General features: G+C 37.3%; 1 protein-coding gene and 1 long non-coding RNA gene across 13 annotated transcripts in view; both read right to left on the bottom strand.

Annotated features, from left to right (window-relative positions):
- Positions 1 to 2,540, bottom strand: part of LOC118765153 — a 14,128-nt gene extending 11,588 nt beyond the window's left edge. Inside the window, exon 1 of the long non-coding RNA XR_005001019.1 lies at positions 2,425 to 2,540. This is a non-coding gene — a long non-coding RNA (uncharacterized LOC118765153). The remainder of the gene's footprint in view (positions 1 to 2,424) is intronic.
- LOC115216341 (serine/threonine-protein kinase tousled-like 2) overlaps positions 1 to 23,395 on the bottom strand; it is a 393,881-nt gene that overhangs the window by 228,414 nt on the left and 142,072 nt on the right. For all 12 annotated transcript variants that reach the window (XM_029785573.2, XM_029785584.2, XM_029785572.2 and 9 more), the window contains one exon: positions 14,840 to 14,916. In XM_029785573.2, coding sequence (XP_029641433.1) covers positions 14,840 to 14,916 — 77 coding nt within the window. The remainder of the gene's footprint in view (positions 1 to 14,839; positions 14,917 to 23,395) is intronic.

The following is a 23,395-nucleotide window of genomic DNA, read 5'->3' as shown; positions in this document are numbered from 1 at the left end:
TTCTTCTTCTTCTTCTTCTCCTTCTTCTTTGTTGTCATTTAACATCCGCTTTCCATGCTAGCATGGGTTGGACTGAGGACTGGCAAACTAGATGGCTGCACCAGGCTCCAATCTGATCTGGCAGAGTTTCTACAGCTGGATGCCCTTGCTAACACCAACCACTCCAAGACTGTAGTGGGTGCTTTTACATGCCACCAGCACGAGGGCCAGTCAGGCAGTACTGGCAACAGCCATGCTCAAATGGTGTTATTATTATTATTTTATTATTATTATTATTATTGTTTCTACTCTTGGCACAAGGCCTTAAAAATTTTAGGGGAAGGGGAGGCGAGACAATTACATCAACCCCAGTGTTCAACTGGTACTTATTTCATCAATACCAAAAGGATGAAAGGCAAAGTCAACCTCAGCGGGATTTGAATACAGAATGTAGCGACGGGCAAAATACCACAAAGCATTTCGTCCAGTGCACTAATGATTCTGCCAGCTTGTCACATGATGATGATAAAAAGCTATGATGGTGAGGATGGAGAACATACAAGGGTTACTTGTGATAGTTTTAATTTGTTTTATGTAATGAAATCAAACACACTGCTGATTCCCCCATTTCGGGCATAAATATATTGATTTGATTTTTTTGAAAGGGAAAATGTTAAATTTGATGCAATTATTTAGATTTAAATGGCATTTATTTTTCTTTTGCTTTTATTTTAATTTCTTTCCTATTTTTTCTTTCTTTCTTTCTTTTTTTTTTTTTTGAAGTTCTTTTGTGTTCAATTTCAATACAAATTTGGATGTTTTTCCAATTCCAAGTATGTTTCTATGATCATTGTAGCAAGTAAGGTTTTATGTTTATTTACCACCGGATTCATAGATTTCCTACCATTACATCACTTTCCCAAGCAAGACAGACAGACAGATTATTACCTATGTTACTGTAAACTGCTTACAAACAAGGAGGATCGAACAATGTGCTGGAAAGAGCATTTAAATGAAGTTTTCAGTAAGCCAATTCCAGCAACTACCTATGAAATGGGGCAACAAATCAATCACAATCAAACTGAATATCAACACTGGTGATAACTGGCTCTCCGTCAGTTACAGCAATGAGGGTTCCAGTTGATCAAGCCGATAGAACAACTTGCTCATGAAATTAACACACAAGTTGCTGAGCACCTCACAGACATATGTACCCTGAATGTAGTTAACTGGCTCTCCGTCAGTTACAGCAATGAGGGTTCCAGTTGATCAAGCCGATAGAACAACTTGCTCATGAAATTAACACACAAGTTGCTGAGCACCTCACAGACATATGTACCCTGAATGTAGTTCTCTGAAAGATTCAATGTGACAAGAATGGGACAAGGTTGGCCCTTTGAATTACTAGAACAACTCATTTTTGGCAGCTGAGTAGACAGGAGCAATGTGAAATAAAGTGCTTTGTGCAAGGACACAACATGCTACTGGAAATCTAACTTAAGATCTTATGATTGCAAGCCAAAGATCTTTAACCACTAAAGTTTTACACACTGGTGATATAATAACAGAAGTGGACAAGGTGACAAATTAAGTACCGGTTGTGTACTGAGGTTAATCAAATCAACAGGACCCCTACCCAAAAATTTCAAGCCTTGTACCTAGAGTGGAAAAGAATATACAGTTTGAGGAACAACAAAGCAGTTGGCATGACCAGGAAGAAGTTGTACAATATCTGACACATCTGTTCAGTCTTATTTGGTAGCAAGATCTACTAGGTCAGCGTTTCTCAACCAGGGTTCCACAGAAGGTTCCTAGGGGTTCCACAAGAAAGAGTGAGATAAGCTGACACTAATTTCATGATTGTAATATTACTACAGACGCACAACATATTATTGGTTATTGTAATATTTTAATATAAACATCATCCTATCTAACCTATTAGGTTATCAAATAAACAATTATTATAATTATATACTGTTGTGTCTGAGGAGAGTCATTTTCTTTTAGTGCCTTATAATTTAACACAATCACCAGTAAAATTTCCACTTATTTCCTTCTTTATTTTTCTAAGTGAGTGTGTTAAATTATAAGGCATTAAAAGAGAATGACTCTTCCCAGACACAACAGAATATGCTTCAACGCACAAACTCACATAAAGAATCTTGCAAACCAAATCCAAAAATGAAATATAATTATCTACACACACACACACACACATATAGATAGATAGATATAAAATTGTGTGTGTGTGTGTATATATATATATATACATGATATTTACCACGTGAACTACGATGAAAAAACATGAAAGATATGTATATAACTTTTTGGGTGTAGGGGTTCCTTGAGACATGCAATCTATTTTAAGGGTTACGCAAGGGTAAAAAGGTTGAGAAACACTGTACTAGATGATTGGAGACATCAATTTCCATCTACCAAATCCACTCACAAGGCTTTGGTTAGCCTGAAGCTATAGTAGAAGACGCTTGCCCAAGTGCCACACGATGGGACTGAACTCCAAAACCATCTAGTTGAAAAGCAAGATTCTTACCACGCAACCAGCTGTACTGTCACTAGGCCAGCAAGTGAGCTTCTATGTGTCTATGTTCACCAATATTCTCAACTGTATTCTGAAAGTCAGGAAACCTTCCTTCAACTACAACAACCACCCATTAAACCACCAATATGCCTGCTCCTTCTCTGTTAAAGTAGGGGTTACCTATTTATTGTCATCACCATCATTACTGACTGTCTATTTTCCATGCTGGCATGGGTTGGACAGTTTGACAGGAGCTGGCAAACCAAAGCGCTTCATCAGGCCCCAATTATCCATTTTGGCAATATTTCTACGCCAACCACTTTACAGAGTGTACTGGGTGCTTCTTACATGGAACCAGTATGGGCTATTGAAAATTCTGAATCAGTATAAGCCACAAGAAAGATAGGAAATTTTGCTTAATATTGCTTATCGAGTAGATGAAAGAATAGAAAATGTTTGAGAACATATTTGAGAATGTAGTCTTAGATATACAAAAGAAAAAATAGCCCAGAATTGTCATGGCTGGAAGGCCTCTGATCATGGCTCTACACAATCAGAGCTAACATTGATGGGGCTAAATAAGAAACTTTCAGCTGCAACAGCAAACACTAAGGTGTAAAGATATCCCTTTTTTTTCCATCAATTTTTCTATGGCCATCAAAATTTATGAGAGGAGTAGGAGATAAGTTCTGCACCTGTGTGTGTGTGTGTGTGTAGTGTTCAATTAAAGAAAATAGTGTTCATGGTAGTGGTGGTGATGGTGGTGGCAATGGTGGTAGTGGTAGTACTATAGGCTGAAGTAACATGTTGGAAGGTTATGAACAAGTTGTTGCTGCTGTTGTTTTTAGCTCCAGGTCAGACTAGATTGAGAAGACCAATAGTCAAAAGCATTCCAGCAGGGACCATCCAGTGCTCCTCCCCCTGCCCCTAGTATATCTTGGACTGCATTATTCAATGTTTTCTTTTTAATCTTTAAGACAGTATTCTACAATCAGAAGAAGATTTGGCTGCTACTTCTAGCTAGTCAAACAACCACATAGAAGCTTACTTGCTGGCCTAGTGACAGTACAGCTGGTGATGGTGGTGTAGAAGTCTGAGGTGATAATACTGGTGGTAGTTGACAGTTGTATTTTGGTTGTGATAGATTGGTCAGGGTAGCAGCAGAGGTGGTGATAGTTTGGGCTGTGGTTGTGGTAGTAGTAATGATGATTGTGGTGGTGAGAAGGATATAGCTTGCTTATGGGTGTGATGGTTCACTGGTATGTGACAATGGTTGGTCACTTAAGTTCTGGATCATGATAGCTGCAATAGTGGTTGGTAGTGATGGTGGTGGTGGTGAAGGGAGAAGGGAAAAGGAGGAAGTGGTGGTGATTCAGGTCATGGGATCATGGTGGTGGTGGTGGTGAAAAGGGGGAGGAGTGGCAGTAGAGAAACAAAGGACAAAAACAGATGATTAATTTTTCTTCTGCCAACCAACCATGAGAGTGAGTGAGAGGGAAAGAGTGAGAAATAGACAGTTGGGGAGAAAGTGTGAGAGGGGAGTGGGAGAGAGAAAGAGAGAGAGAGAGAGATTTGTAATTAACTTATCTATTTCTATGTTAATAAATTTCTCCATTTGTAATACAAGGAACACTGCTATACATATGGAGAAATGATTGAGAGAGAAGTACAGTGAATCTATTTTAAAACTGATTGGAGAGAGAGAGAGAGAGAGAGAGAAGAGAGAGAGAAAGAGAGAGAGGAGAGAGAGAGAGAGAGAGAGAGAAAGAGAGAGAGAGAGAGAGAGAGAGAGAAAGAGAGAGAGAGAGAGAGAAAAGGGGGTAGGTGATGATGGAGTGATAGTCTTCAAACTGCATATTTATATCTTGTATGAGAGAAAGAAGTGGAAGAGAACAACAAGAGGGAGGGAGGGAGAGAGAGAGGTGGCAGTAGAGTGAGAAAGTGTATGTGTTTATGTGGTGAGACAAAAGATGGAATGTATATATGTATGTGTAGATAGTGACAGAACAAGAGTGTGTGTGTGTGTGTGTGTGTGTGTGTGTGTATGTGTGTGCGTGTGTGCGTGCGTGCGCGCAGCACTGATGTATGAGAGCGCTTTGCTATGTTTGCGTTTAGGGTATGCGAGTAGGTGTTTAAACAAATGAGATGGTAGTTATGTGTATGAATACTTGTATACATGTAGGAGCATTTTAATAAGCTTATATATATATAAATATATATATATGTATATATATATATGGTACAAACTTGTTCGTGTGTGTGACTATGATATGTGTGACTATATGTGTGACTATGACAGCGTGTTTCAGATGAAGGCTTCTATATGAATGTGTGTGTGTGTGTGTGTGTGTGTGTGTGTAGCATTGTGTCAGCACACAAGCTCTGAGATTGTACAAGTGTTTGAGTAACACTATGCTTTCGTGCATGAGAGAGAAAGAGACAGAGAGGCAGGGAGAGTGATACAGAGAGTGAGGTAGCACAGGGTATATACATTATATTTTTATAAGGTTATATATATATATATATATATATGCATAAGTGTATGTCTTTTGTAAAACTGTGACTCACAAAGTGAGAGAGAGAGAGAGTGACAAATAGACAGACAGACAGATAGACAGACAGACAATGATGAAAGAGAAAGTCCATTGAAGGTTTTTTTTTCTTTTGCCACTTTAACATACTTTTAAGAACTGGACTTCCATATATTTATAATGACATAATGAATAACAACATTCACTAATTGCACACTACACCATACCCATACAGTGTCCAATATGCCAGACCTAAATTGGCCGTTATTCCCATCAGATAGTCTACCACCCAATATGTCCAAATGCACATTATGCACTCCTACCTCCCAGTGTCCGGGATTCAACACTCCCAAGAAAGTACCATGTGACAACCATGTGACCTCATACCATCAGCTATGCTTACCACCCACCCCCATAGCCCAACTGTCCACAATACTTCCTCACCAGAATAGACATCATGGCTACCTTCAGTATTAACCTCCTCCACCATCCCCACCCCACCCTGTGTCCACCATATCCTATAGCCAACAGTTGAGCTTGACCACCACTTCCTGATATGGTTCCACCCTACATATTAGCAGCATTTCTGAAATGTTTGATACAGAACTCTGTGTGTGTGTGTGTGTGTGTTTGTGAGAGAGATCATCATCATCATTGAACATTTGTTTTCCATGCTATGGATTGGATGGGTTTTGACAGGATCTGATGAGCCAGAGGGTTAGGTTGAACTCTAGTGCCAGCTGGCATGAAAAAAGCATGCAGTACATGCTCTAAGATAGTTGGCATTAGGAAGGGTACCCTGCTGTAGAAAACTTATTATACAGCACCATCATTAGTGCTTTTTACGTAACTTCAGTGTCAACAGGGTCAACAACCCTGGGAAAAATTGTCTGGCAGCAGAACCAACTCTTGTCTATCCTTGAAGATGAATGGAAACTACAGTGCAGCTTGAATGCAGCAAGAATGTGCAGCTTGAATGCAAGAAGATTCAACAAGTTGCACCCTAATGCTTTCTATAAAGAGAGTGAAAAATGACAAAGCAGGGGCATGGATAAAGGAAGACCAAGACATATGAATGTTGCAACAGACTGGAAGGTGCTGCTTGTTGATTTGAAGGAAACACTCATGCTTCCAAGTCATGCGGCAATAACAAATCAAAGATCTGATTTTATGGAATGGCCTAACTCCACGGCAGCAATTCATAGACTGGACAATGAAACATAACAGAAAAGGCTTTATCATGGAACAGAGGCACAAGCATGCTGGAGTCATATAGAAACTTGCTTCCTAACCATGTGATCTCAAGTTCAGTCCTGTTGAATGGCACCTTTGGGCACATGTGTTCTACTACAGCCCAAGGCCAAGCAAAGTCTTGTAAGTGGATTTTAAACTGAAAGAAGCCCAGTGTATGTTTGTGTGTGTCTGAGCACACACACATGTCTATGAATGTGCACATGCATGCGTGCATGCATGCATGTGTGTGCATGTATGCATGTGTGTGCATGCATGTGTCCTCATCTTGTGATGTATCATGTACCAAAAGCATCCAAGAAATATTGAAGTATTGATGTGATTTCTATGCGATTCTTTAACAAAGAGTATATAACTGCCTGGATCAATTTAGAAGTGGGCACAGCAAATGTTCCCTATACTATATGTGTTGGAAATGAAGGATCATCCTGAGGGTCAGCTCCAATACAACTAGGAAAGTGATTTTGGAGGTCACCTCTAAAAGAAAAGGGAGATTAATGGAAACAGTCATGTTCACAGCAGCCAATAAAAAATATGTGATGATTGCAAACAAGTATCACAGTCACATAAGCTATGTTGCTAATTTCTATGTCTGCTCATGGTGAAATATTACCTTTCTTGGAAACAGGTGGCAGTTGGCAACAGGAAGGGCATCTGGCCTTAAGAAATCTACCTCAATAAATACTGCCTGACCCACTGCAAGCATGGAAAAGTGGATGTTAAATGAACTAAAGAATGAAGTGATGATGGATATGATAACAGCATGTGAAGGGGAGATAGGATTAGGGAAGAAAGAATAAATAATCAGTAGGTATCATTACATTATAGGTACAAATGTGGCTGTGTGGTCCTGACCACATGGTTTCAGGTTCAGTCCCACTGCATGATACCTTAAGCCAGTACAGTACAGTCCAGGGGTTCCGCAAGAAGTTACAAAATTGCTAAAATCGACAGTAATTTTTAATTCTCCTGTGCATAAGACAATTAAATTATTGCACAGGGGTTCCTCGAGCCAGTGGAATGTTTCCTTGGGGGTTCCGCTTCAGCAAAAAGTTTGAAAAGCACTGCCTTAAGAAAGTGTCTTCTACTGTAGCCTTGGGCCACCCAAGACTTTGCAAGTGGATTTGGTAGATGGAAATTGAAGAAGCCCAATGTGTATGTGTGTGTGTATATACATACATACATATATACATACATACATGCATACATACATACATACATACATACATACATACATACATAGGTGCAGGAGTCAGTATGTGTTAAGTAGCTTGCTTTCCAACCACATGGTTCCGGGTTCAGTCCCACTTGGTGGCACTGTGGGCAAGTGTCTTCTACTATAGCCTCGGGCTGACCAAAGCCTTGTGAGTGGATTTGGGAAACAGAAACTGAAAGAAGCCTATTGTACATATGTGTGTGTATATATATATATGTGTATGTGTGTGTGTCTGTGTTTGTTCCCCTCACCATCGCTTGACAACCGATGCTGGTGTGTTTATATCCCTTTAACTTAGTGGTTCAGCAAAAGAGACCAATAGAATAAGTACTAGGCTTACAAAGAATAAGTCCTGGGGTTGATTTGCTCAACTAAAGGCAGTGCTCCGGCATGGTCGCAGTCAAATGACTGAAACAAGTAAAAGAGTAAAAGAGATACATATCAACATATGTCTTCATGCCTGTGTTTGTCCTCCACCACAGTGGCCAAGTGCTTGACAAGTGGTGTTGGTGTATTTACATCCCCGTAACTTAGTGGTCCAGAAAAAGAGACCGACAGAATAAGAATCATACTTAAAAATGTAAGTACTAAGGGTGATCTGTTCACCAAAAATTCTTCAAGGAAGTGCCCCAGCATGGCCACAGTCTAATGAATGAAACAAGTAAAAGATGAAGCTAAAAGAAGAGGCAAGTTGCCCTAATGGATAAGGGAGGGCAAAAACTACACTGGAGTATGTGTCAAAAGAATCCAGACATTCTCTGGTTGCATCAATGCTACTTGGCAATGCTAAAATGAGTGATACTATTGCAAGGTGCCAAAATCATTGTGATCTCCAGCTGATAGCAGACTGCGTGTACGATCAGCAATGTAAGTTAAATGTAAAGTAATATATATATATATATAGTTATGTGTATGTGTGCAGGTGTATGTGCATGGAGGTGGGGGCGGGAAGAATGTTTGTGACTCAAGAACACAAGGTCATTGACTTTTTTTTTCCAAAACTACATTTACAAATGCTCAAACTTGATGATAATAATAATAATAATAATAATAGCAATAATAATAATAATAATAATAATAATAATAATAGCAATAATAATAATGATGATGATTTCAGACACATATGTTTCATAATACATTATATATATATAAAATATTGTGTGTATATATATATATAATATTGTATATATATATATATATATATATATATATATGAATATTATATATATATATATATATATATAATATGTATATATATATTATATATATATATATATAATATATGAATATATATATATATGAATATATATATATGAATATATATATAATATGAATATATATATATGAATATATATATATATATATATATATATATTATATATATATATATATAATATATATATATATATTATATATATATATATATATATAATATATATATATATGAATATATGATATATATATATATATATATATATATATATGAATTATATATATATATATATATTATATATATATATATATATAATATATATATATATATAATATATATATATATATAATATATATATATATATATATATGTATATATATATATATAATTATATATATATATATATATAATATATATATATATTAATATATATATATATATATATATATAATATATATATGAAGAAAAATAGAATTCCTATACACCAGCATTGAATAAGAAAGAGTACCAGTGAGGACAGTGGCAGCAGCATTGCAACAGGGAATGATGATGACATGAAAAGAAAGATTTATGCTACTTTATATGTGTGAGGGAGGGAGAAAGAGAGAGAGAGAGAGGAAGAGAGAATGTGTGTGTGTAATGAGGAGGAGGAGGAGGACAAGTGTAAGTACATAAAGTGTTTAAACAACCCTCCTCTCCCGTCACCCACACCCCAACCCAGCTTCAACCAACGAAGAAGACAATTACGGAGAATTAATCATGGTACAGAATCAATTTTTACAGACACCCTTAAGCACCGCCACTGCCACCACCACCGCCGCCACTGCTGCTGCGGCTGCCGTCACCGTTGCTATATCGGCACCCTCACTACTCTGCTGTTGTCAGCCGTCAGCACTCCTGTCAGCATCATCGATAGACAGAGAGACAGACAGAGATTCCTTTGTGGTATATTGATTCATCAATGCATCTAAGTTGGTATGTCAACAGATTAAAACACAAAGATGAGCCTAACTACACATACATACATACACGCATTCATATACACACACACATATATAGAGAGATACAAACATACATGCACGCAGACGCACACATGCATTCATACACACATATAGGTACAAACATACACACAGACATATACAAAAAAGTGCAGACACACATGGACACATACACACAAACATATGCATTCGTACACACACATAAATGCACAGAAATATACACATGTACACAAACGCACATATACATATGGACATACACAAAAGATGCAGACACACATGGACACATACACACAAACATATGCATTCATACACACACAATTGCACACAAATATACACATGTGTACACAAATGCACACATACATATGAACATACATAAAAAATGCAGACACGCATACATGCACAAATACACATATCCGTACAAAGACACATTCATTCATACACATACAAATACACGCATGCAAAAAAAAATGCAAACACATGCAGACATACATCCACACACATACTTACACTGGCAGATATATTCAGGCACCAGATTATACGTAAATAAAGAAAGAAAACAAATGCAACCAGCAACGAAAATACTATGTGAATGAAAGCAACATTGTGAGAGAGAAGGAGTCGAACAAACAAGAGAATTAGCAACACAACACAATGAAACTTAGCAACATAGCAGAGCCAGTGGATCAGATTAGCAAGATTACATAGCAAATGGGATTAGCAACAGAATGCAACACAACAGCTAGCAAAACCATGATCACAACCAGCAAGAAAACACCTGCAAGATCACCATGACTACCAGCAACATAACTATTCAACTCATTACAGCTAATATCTTTCATCATCACCACAACTACTACTATTACTACTACAAACACAAGTCATCCCCACCACCACTATTACTACTACCATCATTATCCCTACTGCTACCACCCCACCTCTACAGCACCTATGAATGCCACCACTAGATCCCAAACAGTAACTTTCAAACACAATCACCACCATTGACAAAAATATCACCACCACTACAACAACACTATCAAACACAAGAGCTATCACCAGGACACACTATTCTTAATAAAAGCTACCATCTCTACAATTTTATAACCACCAACTACCAGAACTGATAGATCAACTTTTAGTTGGGTATCATCAACTACTGCCACTAACCCAGATTTAAAACCTCAAAACACAATGACAAACTATATCCACAAAGTGCACCTTACAAAATCAGAGGCTGCACACACATACACACACGCATGCACACACAGCTTCATAAGCTAATAACAAGTGTTCCCTCAGTTAAGGCAACTTGGGTTCCAGTTGATCTGATCGATGGAATAGTCTACTCATGAAATCAACATACAAGTGGCTGAGAATCTCCAAAGACATGTTTATCTTTAACGTAGTTCTTAGGAAGATTCAGTGTGATACAGAATGTGATAAGGCTGATCCTTTGAAATACATGTACAACTCATTTTTGCTGCCAGCTGAGTGGACTGGAGCAATGTGAAATGAAGTATCTTGCTCAAGAACACAATACACCACTGGAAATCAAACTCATGACCCAAATACCCTAACTATGAGCAGACTTTCTGAATGATATACCAACAAAAAGCATAATCTTGAATGTTTTAAGCAGGGTGGCACACCTAATGATAAGCGATATCTCGTGTGGCTGGCCCACTTCTAAAAAAAAAAAAGGCTGCCCATGTCTGAGTTACAAAATTACTCACAGGATATACACCTCACAGGCACCACAAAAGTTTTTTCTGTCTACAACCTTTTTTGCTCTAAATCATGTTAGGTGACATACTACAACCTAACCATGGCACCTTTCCCAACATCTGAACAGATTGGAATACTTGCTCTTTCACCTTTTGAGAAAAGAACACTGGTCAGAAGTTCCATCTGCTGCAAATGCCCAGCCTAAGAAGTCCTTAAGGTGCTATGGCTGATGATGTGCAAGCAAGTACTGAGGCAGACAAATCTGCAAATATCCCTGGACACCGATCTTAACGTACAAGTGTAGTCGTTGTTTTTATAACAAATCATTCTGCAATGTTTCTGCTTGATTGAACTACAGTTCAATGTCAGGCACAGATCATCTGGAAAGTTATCAGGCAATATTCCTGCACTCCATTCACTGGACAATACAATTGGTGGAATATAGATCTTTGCATTATACAGAGGGGTTAATGAAGAATATGAAAGATGATGACCTGGGAACAATGCCAGGAATCAATAAAGGTAGCCTGAATTGTGTCTTTTATTGCAACTGTTGCACCAGTGACCAGTTTCATACAAGACAATTTTCCCAGTGAAATACGCACATAACAAAACAGAATAAAGTGCATAATACACAATTTAACTATTAAATATATAATATGTATATATTACATACATAATACTATATATATTGCAAAAACACCCTGCAGACTATCATAGTCAATGAAATAGAAATAAAATTTTAAAATTTATTCTTTCTATGTGACCCAATAGCAAATGGTCCACGGTTAGGCATTGGTGTGTGGCCCTATGGTTAGAGAACTGGTGTAGCTATGATTGAGGCTGGAGTTGGGGGTTTTACCTATTCAAGATAAATTCTATGGCTGTGCTACAGCTGCCTAACATTCGTGCAGTGTGATTAAACCATCTGGTATGCACCAGTTCAGAGGCCATTCATTGCTAAATGGTGGACTTATGTCAGGCAGCTGTTATTTGGGTAGGTTGGATGTAGTGCTCAGTCACATAGATTCTGAGATTAACCAACTATTTTCTTTCAGTAAGGAAGAGCAGGTAGTTTTCTTTCTCTGGTGATATCTATGGTAAATGATGGTGTGTGTGTGGTTGAAAGGCTTGCAAATTTTACACTAAAGCCAAACTCTCATCAACTTCATTTAGTAGTAATTGACTGGAAAAGCAGGATGTAATTGATGAGGGTCAAACATATGAGGAAACAATGAAATCAGTCTTTTCAATCTTGTCCAGTATACAATTACCAAGGCCATTAGAAAGAAGAAAATTGCCTGCCCTTCCTAGGTAAGAAAATCCTCAAGGTGGATTCAGTTAGTAGTCAGATTAATTCCACATGTGAGAACAGCTGTTCAACATAACTCTACTAATCAACAATAGTCAAACACTCAACAAGAATGTGAAAAATTTCTTTAATGCTATAAGGGTTTTGAAAGAACAGGCATTTCAAAAACAAAAAGACTGATTGTTACATAAGTTATAATAAAAATTACAAATGCAAAATTATAATAATATAAGATGGACGGGTGGTTGTTGATGGCATCAAAGCATTTATAAAATAGTTATACATAAGTGACTATAAATATTAAGCAGAAAAACAGGAAAATTAGGGAAGCAAAAGTTAATAGTAATTCTTCATAGATAGGTATATATCTTGAAAGTTCATGCTCTAATATCACAGATAAGAGAAGATCCAAGTAGTCCTTTGTAATGGTTTTCCATGGATAGGAAGTAAATGTCTGGAGAGTTTATAATCGAACTTCTGTTATGATATAAATACAAGATATCCTAAATGTTGTACAACCACACAGACTTCAATATAAAGGTAAACGCTTTTCCCCCACTGCCAATTGATATTTGAAACTCAGGAGTCAACCCATCCATCTACATAGCACTTGCAATTCTCATTTGCCCTTTCCTAAAATTTACTGCAGATCGGAATGTTTCTCTCCACCTGTCACCTTCAAATGATATGGGAAGAAGATGAAAAATTTGCTTTAATGGATGAAATTCAAACTCAAACTTTCCAGTATCATTTGCCATACCACCTCATGAGCCACAGTTACATGACACAAAAATACTGCCTGACCTATCTTGCTAAAGGAAGACAGAGTCAGAAGTGTGGCTATAAAACTAATGGACAAATAGATTCAGTTTTCAAACTGATGTAGGTTGACAGGGAAGGCAGTTGCAGATGGGTACTGTCAGTGTAAAGGACCGTTTTATTTGCCACACTATATTACAGATACATCCTGCTTTTCCGACTACTTCACTTGTACAATGTGTTATAAACAGGAACCTTGATGGTACCGCCAGGACAAGAACTTCTGCAATTGATCAACATGGCTCCATCTGAAAGCATTCCAAAAGGATCTGCTTCAAGTTTCTTTGATAGTGACCAGTGTAAATTCCAAATATCAACACCACAAATGTCCTCCAATTACCCTATGTACAATGTGAGGATCCTTTTCCCCATCTGGCAGAGTGCTGTAAGCACATAAAAAAACCCTAACTGTCAAACAATTATTCTTTGTCAATGTTTTATCACACTATAATATCATTGCATGTATGTACATCAGTAAAGTGGAGACATCAAAACTTTCTGTTGAGTGAAAATGTTAGTCTTTGCCCTTACATAATGTAACACAGTGATAGATTCAATCAACCACATTTTACTAATATTGTTTAATTTATTTCATCTTTAACTTTTACTTTGACAAACTTTTGTCAAAATACACTACTGTTTTTCCAATTAATCTTGAAAATAATGAATAATTTAGTAATTACAGCATGGCAGACATGAGTTGGACATTCAGAAACACACAAAGGCTATTAACTTCACTTAAACATTTAATTGCAATAACGGGGTCAAAATTTTTGTCACTCAAAACTGCAAATTGGTCACTAACAAAAAATGTTTCTGCATCATTTGTCGTTATTAAGTTGGTGTCTGGGACATAAATTCACTTGAATATTTTAAAGAAAGTATTAATTTAGATAACTTTAAAACAGGAGTGTATATCGTTGAATCAGGGATGGTCTGAGTGACAGGTCCAAAAGGCTAAGCAGCTTCCAAATTCCAGAATAAAGTACCATTTACATAGTTTGGAACTACTGTTGATTACCACATATATAGAATACCTCACCACAAGACAACCTAAGTTCAAATGCAACAATTTTGCAATCCTTGCCAAAATGCTACTAAACAGCATAACAGATCCCCAAATAATCAACGACAAAATTCTTTGAAGAGATTTTGAACATAAATTGGTAGGAAGCAACACATCAAAAGTCAAAGAAGGATCGGAATTTGAGACATATAAAGAAAAAGTAAATTATAAAATGTTTGCGTCTACTCACCCTGCTCCCCAAGAAGCGAGCTTCTAGTAATTCTTGCTTCCGAGGATCCAGGCTTTGTAAATTATCCATAGAGAAGGCTGAAAACAACAACAACAACATAAATAATAATAACAATAACAACAGCAATAATAATAATAATAATAATAATAATAATAATAATAATAATAATCCTTTCTATTATAGTCACAAGGCATGAAATTTTGAGAGACTACTCATTTTATCCAAAAGGATGAAAAGTAAAGTTAACCTTGAAGGAAATAACAATAATAATAATTTTCATTACTAAAAGAACAAGGCATGAAATTTTGGTGGGAGAGACTAGTCAATTACATCAACCCCAGTTTTTCACAAGTACTTAATTAATCAACACAAAAAGGATAAATGTAAAGTCAACCTTGGCAGAATTTGAACCCAGAATGTAGAGATGGACAAAATACCACTAAGCCTGGTGTGTTAATGATTCTGCCAGCTCACCACCTTAATAATAATAATAATAATGGTTTCAAATTTTAGCACAAGGGTAGCAATTTTGGAGGAAGGGATAAGTTAATTACATCAATCCTAGTGGACTTTGGTGGAGTCTGAACTCATAATGTAAAGATAGGATGAAATACCATTAAGCATTTTACTCAACACATTTACAATTCTGCCAGCGTGCTACCTTAATAATAATAATAATAATAATATTTCTAAGATAAGAACAAGACCTGAAGTGGGGAGGCAGGGATAGTTGATTGATGCTTTAGCATTCATTGGTTGGACAGTTCGACCAGGGCTGGAAGGCTGCACTAGTCTGATTTGGCATGGTTTCTATGGCAGGATGCCCTTCCTAACGCCAACCACTCCGAGAGTATCTGCCACAACTGCAAGTTTGCTCAGCTTGATGGGTCTTCTTCTCAAGCATGACAATAATGCCAAAGGTCTCAGTTATTGCCTTCATGAGGCCGAACACTTGAAAAGAGCGCAGTCACTTTGCCTCCATGAGGCCCAATGCTCGAAAGGTGCTTTTTACGTGCCACCAACACGGGTGCTAGTTATGTAACACCAACATCAACCACAACTACAATTTCATTTGGCTAGGCAGGACTTCTCTAGCACAGCATATTGCCAAAGGTCTTGGTCACTAGTCACTGCCTCTGTGAGGCCAAAAGTTCAAAGATCATGCTTCACCACTTTGTTTCATGTCATCCTGGGTCTAACTCTACCACAGGTTCTCTCCACAGTTAGAATTTGGCACGTCGTTACACAGTTGCCTTCATCCATATGCATCACATGACCATACCAATACAGTCGTCTCTCTTGCACACCACATCTGATGCCTCTTATGCCTAACTTTTCTTAAAAGATGCTTACACTCTTGAAATAACACTTATTTGTTTTGAATTACTCATGCATTATCTTGTAGCTTTGAGATATTGATGAAGTAACTATTAACTTTTTAGAATGACATTGTAGAGTAGGTGTGAGAAGCTGGATCTGTCCAGTCTGAGCATAAAACAGGTTGAATGTTTTGGCTGGATATGGTCTGTTTAAGTGCTAAAGTGTTAAATTAACTCCAGTATTTGACTGGTACTTTAATTTATCAAACTACATGAAAGCAAAGATAACATTTAATACAAAAAAAAAGAAAAATGAAAATATTTTATTAAATTCTTTTAATTAAGGAAATTCTTAGTCTTTAATCACAAAAGTTAAATAAACATCTTAATTATAAGACTGAAACCTTAAAATGTTGTTTGGTTCCACAATGACTGAGAAAAAATGCTGAATAAATAAACGAAAACTTTGACAAAGTAGAAGTACTCGTCCAATAGACATTTCAAAGAAAACAGTATTAGGATACAAAGGCACATATCTGGCTGTGTGGCAAGAAGCTTGCTTTCCAATCATAGACTTCCAAGTTCAGTCCCCAGAGTGGTACCTTGGCCAAGTGTCTTCTACTATAGCCCTGGCCAACCAAAGCCTTGTGAGTGAACTTCTTACATAAGATCTGAAAGAAGTCTGTTTTATATATATATATATATATATATATTACATACACACACAAGAAAACAAGATAATAAAGGAATAAATAATTATCTTATGACCTTCATTAGCTAATGAAGTTCAAAAGATAATTGTTTATTCCTTCATTATCTCGTTTTCTCATTACTGCTCTTTACTCAATAGACGTTCATTCTGAAGTATATGTACATTGAGTATTGAGTTCTACACCAAGTTATAAATACCACAATGCCTACAAAGAAATGTGTGTGTATGTGTGTGTGTACATTGCTGTCTCCGCCCTTTGACATAGTATGATAGTGGTAAACGAGCATCACCATCATGTAAGGAGTGTCCTTCATTTCCAAGTCTTGGAAATAGGCAAGGCTGGCAACATGAAGTGCATCCAGCTGTTAAAAACCTATCATAACAAATTCTGTCCACCCATGCAAGCATGGAAAAGTGGACATCGAATGATGATGATGATGATGATGATGACGACAATGACAATGATGATGATATACATTATATATGTGATGTATATGTTATATATTTGAAAACACATAGTCAACAGGTTGCTTAGCTCATAATCATGGGTTCGTGTCATGAACCAGGCATCATATTTTGTCCTTGAGCAAGGAACTTCCCTTTGCATGACAGCAGTCTACTCAGTCATAATGACTTACTAACTAGATTCCAGTGCAGCCTTCTTCTCTTCTAGATGTCACATTCTGGATGTTCCACTGAGTCATGGGTGAGTGGGAAGGGGGACAAGCTGGTCACTATGCCTGTTCAGGATTACATGACAGTATTGACCAGACTATCAGATGATGTTATACATCACTGGCCACAATGCACTTTGCATCATTTGTTAGCTTTCAAGTGATGCTACTCCACTGGCTAGATGAGCAGACTAACATTTTCCCCTGGATAGGAAGCTAGTCCATTACAGGGTGACTCATTTACAGTTGAGTGGACTGGACCAACATGAGATGAAGTGTTTTGCTCAAGAACACAATGTACTACCTGGTCCAGGAATCGATTCATTCAACTAAAACTCTTTCAAGTCAGTATCCCAGCATGGCCACAGTCCAATGACTGAAACAAATAGAAGGTAAAAAGATGGCATGAAGGTAATCCTTAAAAAGGTAAAGTTACCTTTTCATGTCATACCAATTCACAAAGGCTAGGTTCCTGTTTTCATGGCGTATATATTCCCCACCTGGACGGGATGCCAGTCCATCAACAGAGTTATTCACTATTGCCAGCTGAGTGGACTGCAGCAACATGAAATGAAGTGTTTTCTCAAGAACACAACATGTAACCCAATCCAGGAACTGAAACCATGAACTTCCGATCATGAGTCCAATACCCTTGTAGACAATTACCTCCCTTGAAACCAGTTGTCTCATCCATTCTCCACTGGATGGTGCACGTCATGGTGTTGCTTTGTGGAATAATTAAATATATAGCTCTTGGACAGCACAATCAATGTGATTACACATATTTTCTTACTGCTGCGATTCCAAGTGACATAACAGTCAAACATAACCACCTTTTATGTATATGAATAAGAATGCTCAGAAACAGCCTTTATCTCTTTCTATACAAATACTGTAATTTGCACACAGTACCAAGATTAAAACAACTTACGGCCGTATTTGCAAATTCTTATTGTTTTTTTTATTCTTGTGTTTGGAGAATGTCTATCTTCTATATTTCAGCTTTCTTTGTTAGGAGCAAAAGTTCCTAAACCCTAACCACTAAGCCACGCACCTCCACTCTTACGATCATGACTTCAGTACCCTAACACATGCAATTCTTTTTCATAGTCCAAGTCTTAATTCCATAGAGAATAATTTTCTCCACACAAGCTCATCTAACTTGAAATATACCTGACTGAAGGAAATTTTGAAGCTTGTTATAGGCAGTCCAGGTTAGTCGCTTCCATGTTAGGAAGTTTACCTTACTATCAGTAAAATACAACACATGGTTATTATTATTAAAGCAATGAGATGGCAGAATTATTAGCACATCAGTCACAATGCCTTGAAGCATTTCTTCCAGCTTTACATTCTAGGTTCAAATTCTGCAGAGGTTGAGTTTGCAATTCAGGATTGATAAAAAAAAAAGCAGTCAAGTGTTGGGGCCAATGCAATCAACTACTGCCTCTCCCTACAAAATTTCAGGTCTTGTATGTTACAAAAGACTATTATCTCCACCTTAGCAAAGGCAGAGGTATTGTTTCCAGTCACGTTTGTTTGTTTGTTTGTCCATGGACAAGATATCTCAAGAACCGCTGGATGGATTCGGATGAAACTTTCGGGGATGGTTGACCCCGTGACTGGCACGAACTGATTAGATTTTGGGATCGATCTGGTTGGTACCAGACAAGGATTCTGGATTATTTTTCCTGTTTTTTTTTACTTAATTTTTGAGAGCAGTTGGGTTAATTTTTAATATTCTCGTTTGTAAGAGCAGTCAAGTTTATTTCAGATATTCTCATTTTAAACATCATCTCTGGCTAATCGTTGAGAGGATGTTGGTGTTGCCTTGGCAGAGGTTTGCGCTGAGTGCTCTTCTTATTTTTATTATTATATTAGAAACCATCATCATATTTATCATCATCAACAGTAGCATCATTATCATCATCATCAACATCTTTATTAGTGATGGAGGATTGGTAAAATCATTAGGATTTAAAAAAATACTGTGCAGTATTTAGTTTTTCTTTTTACATTCCAGGTTCAAATCCTACCAAGATAAATTTTGCCTTTTCTCTCTCTAAGGTCAATAAAGTATCAGTCAAGTACTGGGGTCAATGTTATTAACTTGACCCTTCCTTCAAAATTTCTTACTTAATGTGTAAATAGGAAACCAATGTTGTTATTAAACTGAAGGTGGTGAGCTGGCAGAATCAGTAGCATGCTGGGGAAAATGCTTAGCGGTGTTTCATCTGTCTTCACAGTCTAAGTTCAAATTCCACCAAGGTTGACTTTATCATTCATCCTTTCAGGGTTGATAAAATAAGTACCAGTGAAACACTGGGGTCGATGTGATCAACTTACCCCTCCCCAAACATTTCAGGCCTTGTGACTATTGTAGAAAGGATTATTAACCTGGCAGAAATGTCACTGGCACTGGAGAAAATGCTGAGCAGGATTTCTTTTGGCACTTTACGTTCTGAGTTCAAATTCCACCAAGGTCAACTGTGCCTTTCACACTTTCAAGTTTGAGAAAATAAGTACCAGTTGAGCACTGGGGTCAATGAAATTGACTTACTCCCTCCCCTGAAATTGCTGAAACCAATATGTATTGTTTTAGTTGTTATAAATTGATAATAAAGTAATCATGTTGAACAAATTGACCACAGTACGTATTTCTATATTCTCAGCCTCTTTTGTCAAGTTGCTAAGTTACAGAGGACATAAACAAACCAATTTCAATCAAGTCAAGTGGTAGGAGGAGAGACAAACACAGATACAATGACACAGTCTCACAAACACACACACACACACACACACACACATAAAGGGCTTCCCCACTGTTTCCATTGATCAAATTCTCACAAGGCATTGGTCAGTCTGGAGCTATAGTAAAAAACACTTGCCCAAGGTGCTATGCAGTAAGACTAAACCATTTTATTGTCTCTTTTTTCTTTTCTTTTCTTTTCTTTTTTTTTTTTGCAGTATACATCTGTTCAATGAAAACTAAACTGGAGCTTAACATACACAACAGAAACACATACATACAAACACACACACACACACACACACACACACACACACAGAGTCAAACATGCTTCCTAAGTTCAAATGTACCTTGTTAAGCATTTTTCCAGAAACTGGAGCCTTAATGAAATAATTACTGAATTGAGACCCAAGATGGCAGAGTTCAAACTAATCAATGTGGAACTCTGATGCTACAGACTAGCTTTTATAGAACAAAGAAGCAAGGGAGAAAACGGAAGGAGAAACAGACTGACACAACACACAGCAATAAAGACTAAATTACATCAGTGTGTTGCATTTACCAACGACATGTTAATCAACAATTTATATGCAGTTATTGATAGACTCCTGCAATTAATTAGTCTGTTCTTATCATTAATTTTTATCATGTGTCCACACCACTATGATCTATCTCTCTCGAGCCACCATCACACCTCTCTACAACTCTGATTAATCTATGGTTTAGCTTCCCTCAACTATCATCACATATCCAGACTACCATGGCTTATCTCAACTCTAACTAATATACACTACCAACACATGTTCATAACACTATGACCTAGCTCTGTTCTAGAGACCATATATCACCATTCTGATTTGTGCATTCCCCCCTCAACATATCCAAACCACTACCACACACCCAGTGACCAACCTTTATTCTAACCAGCCTATACTACAATCACACATCCATACTGCTATTGTATACTCATATCACCACCATCAGTGACCTCCACTCTAGCTGTCATGTACAAGCGTCAAACAACACTACAGCAATCAACCACTGCCACCACCACTACCATCATCATATTGATTGATTTTCAAGTCCCTCTTTTCTCCACTATTCTGATTTGTGCATGTCTCCCTCAACATATCCAGACCACCACCACACACAACCTATGACCAGCCTTTATTCTAACCAACCTATACTACAATCACACATCCATACTGCTATTGTATACTTATATCACCACCATCAGTGACCTCCACTCTAGCTGTCATGTACAAGTGTCAAACAACACTACAGCAATCAACCACTGCCACTACCATCATCATGTTGATTGATTTTCAAGTCCAGCTTTTCTCCACTATTCTGATTTGTGCATGTCTCTCTCAATATATCCAGACCACCACCACACACAACCTATGACCAGCCTTTATTCTAACCATCCTATACTACAATCACACACCCATACTGCTATTGTATACTTAGATCACCACCAGTCCAGTCAACTGTAAATGAGTAACCCAGTGACAGACTAGGCCTCCCGTTCTGGGGGAATTCCTGTGATCTCAGTTACTTGTATGCCATGGAAACCAGGCAATCAGCTCTATGAGGAGTTAATGATAATGACAGTGACACATTTTTTCTCCCTCCCAACTTAGCAAAACCCTTAAGTGCACACTTACAAACGAGAAACAAATGAAAACAGCAAATGATCGCAAAGAGGATGAGCAAAGGGATGATGATTAGGACAGACAGAGTTTGGTGTCAACGTGCGCATCAAAATTTCCAACCAAAGTTCCACAGTCATTTGACCTGTGATAAGCAGCAAATCTTCCTCAAATTACACCAAACTATTTGAAAACAAAAAGATCACACCGGATAATGGAGTAGAGTAGTAGAGTGTATACAGTTGCAGGAGACAAGGAATATGAATTGAATGTTCTTTGATCATGAGCCTACTTGATCAGGGACGACGTGAGGCTCATCAACAACAACTACTACTACTATAAATGTAGTCTCTACACCATATAATACTTCAACAAGATCTTGTCTTGCTCACACTAGCTCTATCTTGCATCTACTGCAGCACATTTTGATAATGTAATCCTAGATATACTATCCAGAAAGAAAAAAAACAAAAACAAAAAAAGCATAAGATAGTCATAACTAGACTATATCTGATCTGATTGGATCAGAGCTGACTGCAGCAGCACGTTTAACTGTTTCAACATCCCCACCTCTTAACAGACATTCTCCTCCAACACTGAAATTTAGCTGAAATACTACTATTTAAGAAGTTCATAATTATTAACAAGGAGACCGCTCCACTTGAATTATCGTATGTCTCCTCTGAATCTAGACTATACAGACACCAGCTGCTCAATCTATTATGAAGAAGAAAGAAAATCAATCCATAAACAGTTGATATAGAAATGGTAAGTTTAAAGCATCAATTCATAGTTGATACTTGTCATTAACCCAGTGCCAGTTCAAGGTACTGTTTCATAGCATAAATTCATAATACCAGTTCATAGTGTCAAATATGACAATAGCTAAGCATCAGTTCATAATGACAGCATATAATGTCAAAGCAGTCATTTAGCTAGGGAATACTCCATAGTGTCAAAAATGTCATTAAACTAGGCAACATTTCATAGTGCCACATGTGCTAGGCACCAGTTCATTGTTTCCAAATGCATCATTAACTTTGCACTTATTTATAAAGCTAGTTCATAATGTCAAACATACTGGTAATTAGACAACATTTTATAGTATCAAACATGACATTAGCCAGTTCACAGCATGAGTACAGTGTCAAACCTGTTATTAAGATAGATAACACTTCACAGTGTCAAAGATGTCAGCTAGGTGCATCAAATATGTCATTAGCTAGACCCCAGTTCATAATGTCAATACACATTGTCAAACCTGTCGTTATGTTAGGCAACAGGTCATAGAGACAACATATCAGCTAAGCACCTGTTCATAACTCCAGTCCACACTGTCAAACAAAATTTACTAAACAGCAATGTCTTGAGTATTTATTCATAATGCCAGTTCAGTGTCACACGTAATTAACTAGACTTTAGTTACAATAGTGCTTCTCAAACCTTTCCA

The sequence above is a fragment of the Octopus sinensis genome, linkage group LG10 (assembly GCF_006345805.1).
Source record: "Octopus sinensis linkage group LG10, ASM634580v1, whole genome shotgun sequence".
Lineage (NCBI taxonomy): Eukaryota > Metazoa > Mollusca > Cephalopoda > Octopoda > Octopodidae > Octopus > Octopus sinensis.
Note: the sequence above shows the minus strand (reverse complement) of the source record. Positions and strands in the feature narration are given on the sequence as shown.